General features: G+C 48.1%; 1 protein-coding gene across 3 annotated transcripts in view; it reads right to left on the bottom strand.

The window, feature by feature from the left end:
- TEAD1 (TEA domain transcription factor 1) overlaps positions 1-12,917 on the bottom strand; it is a 253,092-nt gene that overhangs the window by 57,815 nt on the left and 182,360 nt on the right. For 2 of the 3 annotated variants that reach the window (XM_040638827.1, XM_040638826.1), the window contains 3 exons: positions 10,747-10,811; positions 8,311-8,373; positions 8,159-8,221 (listed from right to left, as the gene is read on the bottom strand). In XM_040638827.1, coding sequence (XP_040494761.1) covers positions 8,159-8,221; positions 8,311-8,373; positions 10,747-10,811 — 191 coding nt within the window. The remainder of the gene's footprint in view (positions 1-8,158; positions 8,222-8,310; positions 8,374-10,746; positions 10,812-12,917) is intronic. The other variant, XM_040638828.1, reaches the window with a different exon arrangement.

The raw sequence follows: 12,917 nt of genomic DNA, 5'->3' as shown, positions 1-12,917 counted from the left end.
GGCTCCAGACTGAGTATCAGCTCCCACCACTCATGTGCTCTGTTTAATTCGAACATGCACGAAGATGGGGCTCAGCTGAAGGAGACATCAGCGGAAGCATCTTTAGTTAGGGAACTGAGCCCTCTTCCCTGACCGGCCTTCTTTAGGGAGGCAGCATGACATCATGCAGGGAGTTTGGGCTTTGGTGCCAGCTAGTCCGGGGATGAAATTCAGACTTGTGACCTTGGGTGAGTCACCTGGCCATTCTAAGCCTCTGCCTCCTCATTTCTAAAACGAGGACAAGAACCACCACCTTCGGGACTGCTTTGGGCACTGCATTAAGCACACCCCATGGTGCCCACAGCCCTGCCATTCAGTGAACTTGCAGTCTAATGGGGCCCATGTGACCAGAATGGCTTAGGAGCCCTGGTCCCGACTCCATACCCTTTCGGCACCATGTCCTCTAGGGCACTGTCTACACTGGAGGCCCATTAACAATGGGATGTCTTTAGAAAGGGATAGAAGTGGAGACTGAGACTGTTTCTGTTGCCTTTAAAAAGCAAACCCAGACCTGGCTGGGTTCACACAGAAACATGCATTCAGTCCTCTGGTTTATAGTGTGAGCCCTGCACCACCACACCGCCGATGAGCGGTCCTAACCCCATCACACCCAAGCACAAGAAATCACCGGTCTCTAAACTTAGCTTTAACTCAGTTCAGTTAAAAACAAAGTAGTGAAAATATCACTGGGGAGAGAGGGCGCATGCCACGAATGTGAAAGAACCCCGTGAAGATGGGGAGATGCCAGGAGAGGCCGTGTATCATTTCCCAAATCCCACGGCCAGGCCAAGCGTCTTGGTGCTGGTGCGGAGGCCAAGCAGGTGGTCGTTACAGGCTTCCTGGGCCTGGCTACCTCGGACAGCCCACGCCTGAAGGAGTAGAGGGGTTCAGGGGGCCGTGGGGAGCACCAGTGGGTGAAGTGAAGCATGTCTCCCCCGTGGACAAGTCCATTCCTGGCTAGAACCGGTGGTGATACAACCAGGAAGGAGCAGTGTGGACGGCAGCAACGCCCCCGCGAAGCTCCTGAACTCTTCAGGAGAATTAAATCAACAATTTGAACTTTAAGCTCTCTGCTTATTGGAAGGAATGGCAGATTGGAAAGAATGGCTTGTTCAGAAATCAAATCACAAAAGGCCAGCAGGGCGAGAATGAAGAAAACGGCCCCGGGGAGCACATGTAGCTCGTAAATTAGTCACCAACGACTGGACACAATCGGACAATCTCAGGCCTTTTCTGTCCAACTGGCATGACGCAATGTCAGCAAGTATGGGCTTTTCTTCCAGAGCTTGACACGAACACGTCTACTGCCTAAGATGTATTCCTGCCGAGCTTAGGGCAGAATGAAGACCTCCTTTCCTTGGGGAACCATCTGGAGTTGTGACCTCCCCAAAACGCACTCCACACCACAAGTGGTCTGGTCCATCTTCTCAAGAAGATGACGGTCCGCAGTGTGGCTGCGGTCTGCAGGGTGCCCTTCGGCTGCCGTGAGGAAAGGAGGCCTCTGGGCAGGGCCGGGACCGCCTCGCAGGGCCACCGAACATACAGAGATACTCGGGGAAGCTCTAAGTAGGGACTCTGAGTGGCAGAGAGAGGCTGCTTCCTGTGTGGACAACACTTCTGCATGGGATAATAAATCCCTGGAGCTTAAACAAATAAAAATAGTTAATGGCCTCTTGGTCAATTAACGGTGAGTGAAATAATTCAAAGGAGGGAATAATTCATGAGTTGCAGCCCAGTGTTCAGACCATACCACCCACTGCCTTCTCAGACAGGCTGCTGCTTCTCCCCGCCCAGCCAGAGATGGCAGTGGGGGGCGGGACGAGGGGGAATGAACCTGCTTTGGGGGACGGCACTGCAGATACGGCCGGTGACACAGCATCCGAGGGAGGGAAGTCCGCATCCTTGGGATTCCCAAATGCACGTTTCACAGCCCCACGGGTCACCTGCACGCTGGACCTGCGTGGCCGCCATCTTCTACCTTAGAACTAGAACCAGGCCCCCGAAATCCAGCCTTGCGCCTGGAGAGCGGTGGGTCACAAGGACCTTGTCGGGGCCAGGGACCACAACATGGCATGCCCATCGCTGAGAAATGATTCCCCTCAAAGCTAAGCTCTATTTTAGACTAGCTAGCTAGCACTCTGATTGGTCTCTTAAGGCACTTTAGCCAAGATGATTGAAACAAAAAACTGGAAAGCGTATAGTTTAATGTCCAAAATTCTGGCACGCTGGCCACAAACGCCTTTTATTCCCCTATCCATCTTAGCCCGCTCTTGAATCTCTGCACTCTGCCGACCTCCTCACCGCTTCTCCCTACTGTCCCAGTTTCTCTGCCCCTGGTTCTTCATCTCCTTACATCACGCCTCAACCACTTCAACTGCCCCCTCCATCTGCTTGCCCCTCCCTTATGGTTACAGTCTGTGCCCAATGTCATCCCCACTTCTCATTCAAGCTTATCTTGGCTTAGGCTGCTATACATCGTAGAGAAAAAGTCTCATGTTGGTGGCAATGGCTTTAGCACAAATTCAGAGTAAATGATGGATAAAAACCTAGATTCATTTTAGGACAAGGACAAAAGGAGAAGATAGTTTTCACTGGCTCTATTTTCTTAGGGAAATAAATGGCAAGGAAAGATACTGTTGGTGGGGGTGGGGAGAAGAGGGAGACTGAGATTGGCTGGGGGAGGAGGCTGGGGAGAGGAAACTGGAAAAAGTAAGAATAATGTTTTGGGGGCGCCTGGGTGGCGCAGTCGTTAGGCATCTGCCTTCGGCTCAGGGTGTGATCCCAGAGTCCTGGGATCGAGGCCCACATCGGGCTCCTCCGCTGGGAGCCTGCCTCTTCCTCTCCCACTCCCCCTGCCTGTGTTCCCTCTCTCAGTGCTGTCTCTCTCTCTGTCAAATAAATAAATAAAATCTTTAAAAAAAAAAAAAAAAAGAATAATGTTTTGCCATTTGATTCATTCCACTGAGAAAAAAGTTAAAGGAAATACGTCCTAATGAAAATGATCATTTCTAGTTGGTACGAACATAAATATTTTATGGTAATTCTCTGCACTTTTTAACTTTGTTATATTTAATATTCAGCAGCCCAAATTCATAGTTAATTCTGACGCACACCCTCAGTGAGCTGCCATGACTCTAAGGGAACCCAACCTTCAAACACCTAGTTCAATGCTGCTACTGAAACGTGTCAGCATATACTTTTCAGACTTAGTAAGGACAGGAGTTTTAAACATAAACTACTCTTTAAAAACACTGAGGAAGGAAGAGTTCACAGCAGTCACAGTGGACTGGAGCGGGAACCAGCCGCGGAGAGCGGGGAAGAGTGGATGTGAGCCCTGGAGGGGTGTGCCCCCCCCAAACTACAGCAACCCCTGAATTAGGCTCCCTGCCTCCAGCTCTGCCTCCCTCCTGGCCATCCCTCTGAAAACAGTGGGAGAGAGCTTTCCAAAGCTTAAATATGAGCGGTCCCCACAGGCTCCCCATGGCCCACAAGGTGACCCTCACTCTCTTGCAGGTGATCCGGGACCTTCCCGTTGGGCTCCACCAGCCTCATTCCCATCCCGTGCCTCCAAGTAATGGTGTTCTTCGTGATTCCCCAAACACCCCCATATCTCGGACGGGAAACTGTCTGCCTTCCTGAAGGCCCAGTTCTAACGGCACCCCCTCCAACAAGGCTTTCCTTATTAATCCTCCCACACTCAGAACCACCCAGTCTTTTCCCCACTGTTCCACTGCAGAGTCTCCTAGCTGCGAGACAATCTACTGGAAATCTAGTATTTCCCCAAATGCGGCCAAAAACAACAGAAAAGTTTAGTGGTCCTCAAGAACAGAGACTCTGCTTATTCCACTCTCTATGCCCAACATCTCATCTACTTGAGGGTCTAGGCCATACTGGATTCTCAATGAAAAGTTTGCTGCACTTAATCATTTCTGTGCTTCATAAAGTTCAAATCTTTGTGGAAATCTTAAACTTCCCCAAAACAAATTTTGCTATGGAAGCTAAAATTAGGGACGCCTGGGTGGCGCAGTCAGTTAAGCGTCTGCCTTCGGCTCAGGTCATGATCTCAGGGTTGTGGGATCGAGCCCCATGTCGGGCTCCCTGCTCTCTCTTTCTCTCTCAAATAAATAAAATATTTAAAGAAAAAAAAGTTAAAATTAAAGCCCACACATCTTGGGGTGATCTGGCCCACCAACAAGCACTTTGAGAACCACTTCTGCAATCAGCCGAGGCATAAAGCTGACCTTTGGAACTTGTTTTAACAGATTTTCAAGAGCTTGACTTTCATAGCTAGGATGACTCCTCTTCAACTGTGACATGAGAATGACCACTCTCTTCGTGAGTCTGCTGTCTTCAGAGGAATATGGCCGAGCACACTGCAGAGCTCACGCTGCCCTGAAAAGGCTGCAGGAACAGCGAAGAGGAAGTCACCTCCTTCTCCCTTTGCCTAAGGAGGGTGGTTTTCAAACCTTACTCAGTGGAACAGCCGAAGAGGCCACTGCTAAGGGTAAAAGAGCATGAACTTCAATTACTCATTTAGGGGTGTCCGGGTGGCGCAGTCTGTTAGGTGTCTGACTCTTGGTTTCAGCTCAGGTCCTGATCTCAGGGCTATGAGATCGAGCCCTGCATCAGGCTCCCTGCTCAGCTCAGAGTTGGCCTCAGATTCTCTCCCCCTCTGCCCCTCCTGCTTGGGCTCTTTCTCTCTCTCAAATGAATAAATCTTAAGAAAAAAAAAAAAAGAACAGCATTTACTCATTTATATATTAAATGTTTTGACTAAGATTTCAATCTGAAATATGAGTTTGTGGCTTAAAAAAGGCTGGAAAGCAACCAGCCTCAAGAATTCCAGCACACCCTTCCCCAGGAAGGAGGGAGGGTTAGAGGCACAGGGCTCACATGGAAGCCACACCCAGCAGCAGCCCCAGGTGTGAGCAAACCACTTTTTTCAGCTCCGAGGGAGGACAGAGAGATGAAGCTTGGCTTCATTCTTCCAAGGAGGGCTACAGGCCTTTGCCCACCCCAGAGATTAGAAATCCTTGACTTGTAAGCATATGGAAAAATGCCCAGCAGCAGGCTGAGGCCAGCAGACAAGCACGGGTCCTGAAGCGGCCAGTCGACGGCCACCTTCTCTCCAGGAGGCCTTGCTACATCTTCTCAGGCAGAGCACAACATCTCTGTGAAGTCTGGATACTTCCTGCCTCCCCCACCGCCCGCCCAGAAGCTATCCTCGCTGTCTGCCGGGATGGCTTCAACCTTCTGTAGTGACTTGATCTCGTTAGTGTGGGAGGCCAAGACCACGTGGCTATCAGCCTGACCCCACAATGAACTCAGCCAGGAGGCTCATCCCTGCCTCCCACAAAGTGCTGTTAGACTCCAGAGCTGGACGGGAGAACACGGAAAACTGGCGAGATTGACCTCTCCTACGAGACCACTTCCTGGGGATGGCTGGTCCGGAAGGTTAAGGAAGGCATCGCTAACGTCAAATGCCCATGAGAGGTGAAGGCAGCAACATCTCTGCAGGCAGGCGACAGCCAGTCTCATTCTGCCGGACCGTCCTAATGTCCTCTGGGTGGTGACCCAGCAGCTCTGTGGCTAGGACCTCACTTGCCCTGAGTTACGGATGATCACCGCAGGGTGAGTCACACACGAAGCCCACACGTGGACCAAGGGCTCGAAGTTAAAAATTCACCTTGCTTCTAAAACGTGGGCGCTGAGGAAAGGTTCGGTAGCAAAAGCTGCATGCCTAGCTCCAAGGGACTCGAGTGGCGACATGGGGTGCGCCGGCGTGAGGCCTTCTGCTTGAAAACCTTCTCCCACCTCCACTGGATGCAACCCGGCCCAAGAGAGCAATGGTTTAGGATTCAGAGACTTCTGAGTTCAAATCCTGACAGTGACGTGTGCTAGGCTTGGGGGCTTTGGGCACATCAGTTCAACTCCTGGAGCCCTGGTTTCCTCCATGTTATTCCTCAACCTCTGAACAAGGGAACTGACTTGGCAGTGAGTTCAATGGAAAGAACATCCAAGAAGCTCTCTGCAGCACACTAGCTCCTGTCTTTGCATTCCCATCACCAGGCGGCGCGTCCCTGGGATTCCCTGCACGTTTGCCCTTGGCTCTTTCCGCGAACACTTATCCCACAGTGCCCTATATTTCCCATTCCCATTTCCACGGCCAGCTCTGTGAATAGGGGGTTGACTGTGAAATGCCCACCGTGATGAACACCATGCCCGGAACGCTCCATTGATATTAGCTGATGGGAAAAACAAAGGCCTCCCTTTTTCCAAGAATAATGTGGCAGGGAGGAAGGCAAGTAACGGTAAGAAGATGGAGGTGGTTCTTGGAGCTGATTGGTACCCTACTGCCCCTTTTCCGCCTCCTCCTTGGGTCTGCCCCAAAGGAGAGTGGGCCAGGGCTGACAGGAGGGGGAAAGTCACCTTTTCTTATTTTGTAAGAACAAACGCAAATACAACCATGTGTTTGTGTGTACACGTATGCATAAAGTAACGGTTAACTGTTTCCACCGAGGAAGACTCTTCAAATTCCCAAATGAGAAGAAGAGCACTTCCTGCATCCCATGGGGGTCCCTTCTGGACAGGAGAGCTTTATTCATCATGTACCAGGGCTTCTGGTCCAGGGCTGTGTGCCCTGGTGAGTCGGTAGGAACCACACGGATGGTACAGAAATAGAGCAATTCATAACATCGCAGATGGAAACACAGAACTGATGTCTGTAAACTTCTTTTGTACATCATTAATTCATTAGCGCAGAGAAACCAGAAACAGAGTCAGAACTTCAGCAAACGCTGGGGTAGTTACATCCACATAGAGAGGACGGCACCTTTGGTTAAAAAGCAGGATCTACGAAGTTATCTTAGTCTTCCATTGCTCAGCCAGTGCAGCTAAAAGCCAGCCACCATCAGCCACACGTGCGAGCGAGCCAGCATGCTGCCCACTGCAGAGGGCCACCAAATGCTCCTTCCTGGTCACTAGTCCTGTTCCACAGCCCGCCTTGTTTGCATAAAAAAAAAAAAAGTTGGAGGACTTTGGGAAGGATCCCAGTGTTCAGCATTCGGTGCCGTGAAATCACACTCTGCTCTTTAAGTTTAGCCCCAAAACAAATTTAATTAAATTATGGGGAAAATCAGAACAGAATGACAGCAAAAAAAGGCAGGTGGGAAAGGCAACAATATGCGCTACAAATTCATTTTTATTATAAAGTAAAGCTCGTCTGTGCAAACGACAATCCCTCTGCATTTCTGAAATAGGGCATTATGGGGAAAAAAGTCACATATGTTTTACTGTAAATTTCGGAAAGGGAGAAAAATAGGGAAAACTTGCATTTTAAAAACTGTCAATGCCTCCGTTTTTGCTGTGAAATATATTTTCAGAAACTGGAAAATGAGACACACGTAAAGAACAAAGTAAACTCATGTATAAATGGAATTGCAAACATGGGTTTAATGAAGAGCTTTCCCATCTCTCATTTTTTTTTTTAGGGTCTCACCTCAAATTTCTTTTTAAATCACAGAACCGTACACTTAAAAAACAATATTGAGCAATGTGGAAGAAATCTGGCAGAAAACACTCTCTGTGTTTAAAGAACACATGAAAAATTACATGAAAAAACACGTTTTTCGTTAAGTATTCTTTAAAATACATAAAAAGCGTAAAATAACGTCTAAATATTCTTTTAAAGTAATTTCATGATAACTACTCTGGAAGTGATTCTTACTTTATTTATTTACTATTTCTACACTAACTTTGTGTCTCTGGACTGTTTTCCCCTCTCCTAGCCCAGGGCTGTTTGGTGGACATTTGAAGGTTAAAAAAAATTCACGTTTCTGTGCTGAAAAGTTATCGAGACCAGCTCTCTGCTGCATTTGCATGGTTATTAGGGACACACAAACACACGCGCGCGCGCACACACACACACACACACACACTCTCTGAGCTTAATGTGAGGCTAGTACAGAAAGAGAGATTAGACACAAAGAAATGTAAACAGCTCTCACATGCGAGGAAACTAGGTTACGAGAATCCCAGCAGCAGGCATTCACCAGTCACCATGGAAAACAGGAAGTGAGATGCGTAGCAACCACAAGCCAAAAAGCAGGAAAGCGCATACCTTTAGCTTGGAATGAAAATCACGAGATTTCCTTCTGGCAAGAACCTGAATGTGACTAGACACCTGCAGGGTAGGGGAAGGGAGGAAAACAAAGGAAAAGCCTGTAACCATGGAGATGAAAAGCCCCCTACAACTGGGCAAGCCAGACGTACCTTAATGGCGGCTTGAATTTCTCGAACTTTCTTTCTTGCTAAGACCTGTATATGACTAGACACCTACATTGTTCGGGTTTATGAGGGGAAACAAAACAAAACAAAACAAAACAAAAAAAAGGAAATCAAATATAAAATCGCTACTCCTTGGGAGGGTTTTGGGGTGGGGGTGGGGGGAGGTTATTTGCATCTCAACAAAGCTCTGCAGTTAGGAATACACAGTCCCAGCCAGACACCAAGCCCCCAGCGCTGCTCTAAGCTTTTCAGACTGGGTCATCACTGCAGTGACTCGATTTCGGGATGAAAGTTAGGCGGCTCTTAGTTTTCTCACCAGGGAGAAATCACCAGCACGGGATGAGAGGGGGAGAGTGGGGTTGTTTTCTCTATGAAATTTAAAAGGTGGGGCTAGAGGTAAATGAAAATATTTATAGCTTCTCAGCATCAGGAGGGAAAATCCCTTCTTCTCAATTTAGAAGAGACGATCCATAAATTAGCACATTCTGCACAATCAAAAAGCTGAAGCTGTCGGTTATATTCTGATCTCATTAAGAGCTCTGGATTCTGTAGCAAATGTTAAAATAATACTGACATGTAAATTAGATCTCAAAGAGAAATGGAAAGACCCAGTTAGCAGAGCAATTTTTTTTTTTGCCCTTATAAATATCTTTAATCCTTCTACTCTTTTGGATATTGACTGGGCGCCAAGTGGATTTGCATATTATTACAAAGCGAAAAGTGTGAATACAGCCAGCCAGCCATCCTGTTAGAAATCTGGGTTGAAAACCACACGATTTGCTGAACAACAAATTCACACTGGAGAGGTATCACCAATGGCTGCCTAAAACCATCCCCAGGATGCCGGGGTGTGGAAAGCCAGCCAAGCCCAGCTTCTGAAACACAACGATTCCACTGGGTAAACAAATTTGCATCTCTTTCAGCGGGACTTGGTTAAATACAGAAGAGTCCCCCACTGAAGGGGTTTGGGCACATGACCAGAGCTCGGAGACCAGCAGACACAGCTCAGGTCCGGTGCTTTTCAGCACGTTGGGAATTGGGTCCGTCTGTTTCAGAAATTAGAACCTTCCATTTAAAAGTTCAGCAACTCAGACTGAGAGGCAGTTACTTCATTTTCAAATACTCTGCTGACTATAAAAACAGGATTTAGGGTCATAAAAGAGCCTTTTATCTTTGAGTTTCAATGATTAATTTTTTTTCCAATTTGCTTTTTCTTTTTTTCCTTTTTTAAAGTACGGAGAANAATGCCCCCCTCCTCTTCACCCCTCCATCCGGCTCCTGCTTTGACTTGTTCTCACCCGAGTTTTGCTCTTGCGTGATTCTCTGACTTGCTCAGGGCCAGTGTCCACTGTTGGGGCTGGGGGGGGGGACATCCACTGAACAGACAATGCCCTGCCTCTGCACACTGGCAGGAGGCCCCGGCCCTCTGTGCTGACTGAGCAGCCAGGCTCCCGGCAGGGGCACATGTAAGCATTCCTGGGGAAAAGCTCTCCCCGCCATAAACACTCATGAAAACAACTCATCACGGAGCAGAGGACGGGAAGCTGCTGCTCAGTTAACGAGACCACAGTTGTGCCTGCTTTTTGGTTTGATGATAGTTTTTTAAAAATCCATGCCAGACAGATTCCGCAGAGTTCAACATTAAAAAATAATTTTGTTCTGTTAGCAACTCACCGACGAGTTTGGTTTGATATTCCCCCCTGCCTCTTTCCTTTCTCTCTTTCTCTGTTTTCCGTTAAGCACGAATTTCTCATCCGTTCCAGTTCTGAACTGGGTCAGGGGTTTGGACTGCTTTACATCAGAAGGGCCAAGGAGAGCCAGGGCCCGGACAAAGGGCAGAGCAAAACTCCTCACACTGCCCTGCACAAAGGTTTAGGCTGTAACTTCATTTCCGTCACGGCAGCTACCGACCAAAGGCCTAGCTTCAGGGGCAGCCGTTCCCTGGACACACACCACTCGGTATTAGGTTCAGGCCAAGACTCACGGCTGCTGGTGTTACTGTGTCATCGACATGATGACTCATGGGCAGCGGTTCCAGGATTTTACAATGCGAAAAATCTTCAAGTTTCACGACTTCCAAGTGTATTTGCACCTGCAGCTTCTGCGGTGTTTTACAGATGCGCAGTTTGGGAAAGAACTAGAGGTATTAAGCTACGGTCCAGGAGCAGTGCCTACACTGTCCTGCACAGTGACACTTTCCCAGATATGTGTAAGAAGCACTACGGAGACCACACAGTGAGGGGTCACTGAAATGATGAACAGTGAAAACTGAGCCAATTGAAAACACCTACGACACTGACGTCCTTACAGGGAACTCAAATTGGGGGCTCCTAGGAGCCAAAGCACAGACAGCCACTGCAGCCAAAATGCCTCGTTGGGGCCATTCGCTGACATGCACAGTGTCCAGGCCGGTGAGTTTACCTGTTTTCTGGTCCTCGTCTTGCCTGTCCTGAGTTTGATGTATCTGGCTATCAATTCATTCCTACCTGAAAGAAAGAAGAATTTACAGTAAGATGGGTTACCTTAAAAAACAAACAAAAACCCAAAAAACAGCCTTGGAAAGCTAAGAATTTAGATTCAAGACTTTTGAAGCTGGAGCTGTACACTTATTAACGCTAGAAAAATAAAACAGTACAATTGCTTGCAAAAATATTTACTAGGAGAAATTTGGCATTAAAGGCATTTAATGACGAACTATGATTAGCAACTGAGGATAGAGATGTGCCTTTTTGTTTCTTTACGCGCTGGTCCCTAAAGGGGTGGTCAACCTGTATGAGCAACAGACAGAAGGATGTGGGTGGAGCCCACAAACCTGTTTCTGTTCCCGTCTAAGCTCTCATGCCTGCTCCTCCTCACCCAGGCTTCTAGTTAGCTCCCGTTAGAGTCAGTATGGCCACTGGAGACTGAACTGCTCCCACCATACGGAGCAGACAACAGTACGAAAGCAGACAGTCCCTACAGGTAGTCGCTGTGCTAGTAACTAACTATACGTAAGATCTTGTTCATGGAAAAGAACAGCAACAACAATAACAAAAAAAGACTTAACCTCCTCAGCTTTATAACCTGCAGGGGAAAGAAAATAACTAAAAGTACACACTGAAACCTCCCGTGCCCCTCCCCCACTAGGAGGCCGAGAGGTCTCAAACAGATCATCTGACTTCGAACAACTGTACAATGTGATGGGAGACGACCCCAGAGCTGAGTGGGGAGAGGTATCACTAACAGCACATGAGTAAGAACCCGCCCGTGCAGTTAACTACGGCCCTTAACGGCAGGGCTCGCGGTAGGGTTGGTCTGTGCTGTCTTACTTCCCAGACAAGGCTGCATACCCGAGGAGGGCAAGCGCTTTCTCTTTCGCCCCGAAGCCTCCCTAGCACCCAGCACACTGCTGGGCACCCAGAAGGAACAAATGAGGAAATCACCCGGCCTCTGGTGAAAGAGAGGGACCACACCCCCCAGACCTCCCCTGGCGGAGTAAAGAACTGGCCACAGAAATGATGACCAACCTAAGTGTGTAAATCTAGTCGGAGGATTCTCAAGACGCCCTCGGCACTGCCTAGACATCGGCTCCTGTCATCATGGCTCTGTCTGCTGCCTGCCTGTGTTAGGACCACGCGGGACAGGGTCACCACTGGAAGGCAGAGGAATCATGGAATCCTGGGGCTGGCAAGTTCCTCTGGGTCATCTGCTCCCACTGCTAGAAGCCTCAATTCTTAGAAGCCTAACCAAGCACTTCTAGAATTATGGAAGCAGTCCATTTGACCTTAAAACATATTTAAGGGGGAGAGGGGAAGACTCTTCTTATTTGGGGCTTCTTATAACTCTCATCCCCAGATTCTCCTTATTCCTCTGACAAGAACGAGGCTATGCACATGACTGACTTTCAGCTATTAATGACAGCTCTCAGGTCTTCCTGGAGTTGTACCCAAGCCAAACCTCCTCTGTTCCTCTGTTACCTGTGACAGCTTTGGAACACGACTATATCCATCCAGGGACATCCTTTGTCTAGTTTCCTTTCATAGCCTGGAGCCCAGAACTACAGTGGTGCTCCTCCTATGACAAGTCCACAGCAGAAGTTTTATCACCTCCCTCATCCTAAACACTCTACCTCTGTTAATGCAGCCTAACGCTGCATTTGATTTTGGGGAACCACAATAAACTGTGAAATGTATGTCATGTGAACTCCTAGAGGTTTTTTTCATATAGACCACACATCATATATATCCCTACCTCTGTGCCAGTCTTTTCATGCATAGTTGGTATTTTTCTGATCCAAATACAGAACCTTACATTTTTATTTCTATTGCATTTCATCCCGTGAGATTAAGCCTATCATTGCAGCCCGTCAGGATCCTGTCTGAACTTACCCTTTCACCACAGGAAAAGGACCTCTAAATTCAGGTTTAAGAACTGCTTCTCTAAGCAGTCTCTCTCAAACTTTTGAGAACTACCAATATCCCCTCTAGTGTCATTGGGGTCTACTTCTCCATCGCTCAGATGGTTGTACAGATTTTGCAATTTGTCTCAAAGGCGTGCGGACAGCAGAGCCCGGCCAGGAGTGCGTAATTACCAGAAGCCAGACCTAAATGACA

Source organism: Ursus maritimus, unplaced genomic scaffold (assembly GCF_017311325.1).
Source record: "Ursus maritimus isolate PB19 unplaced genomic scaffold, ASM1731132v1 scaffold_23, whole genome shotgun sequence".
In the NCBI taxonomy this organism is placed as follows: Eukaryota; Metazoa; Chordata; class Mammalia; order Carnivora; family Ursidae; genus Ursus; species Ursus maritimus.
The sequence above is the reverse complement of the archived record's forward strand: the minus strand, read 5'-3'. Positions and strand labels throughout refer to the sequence as shown.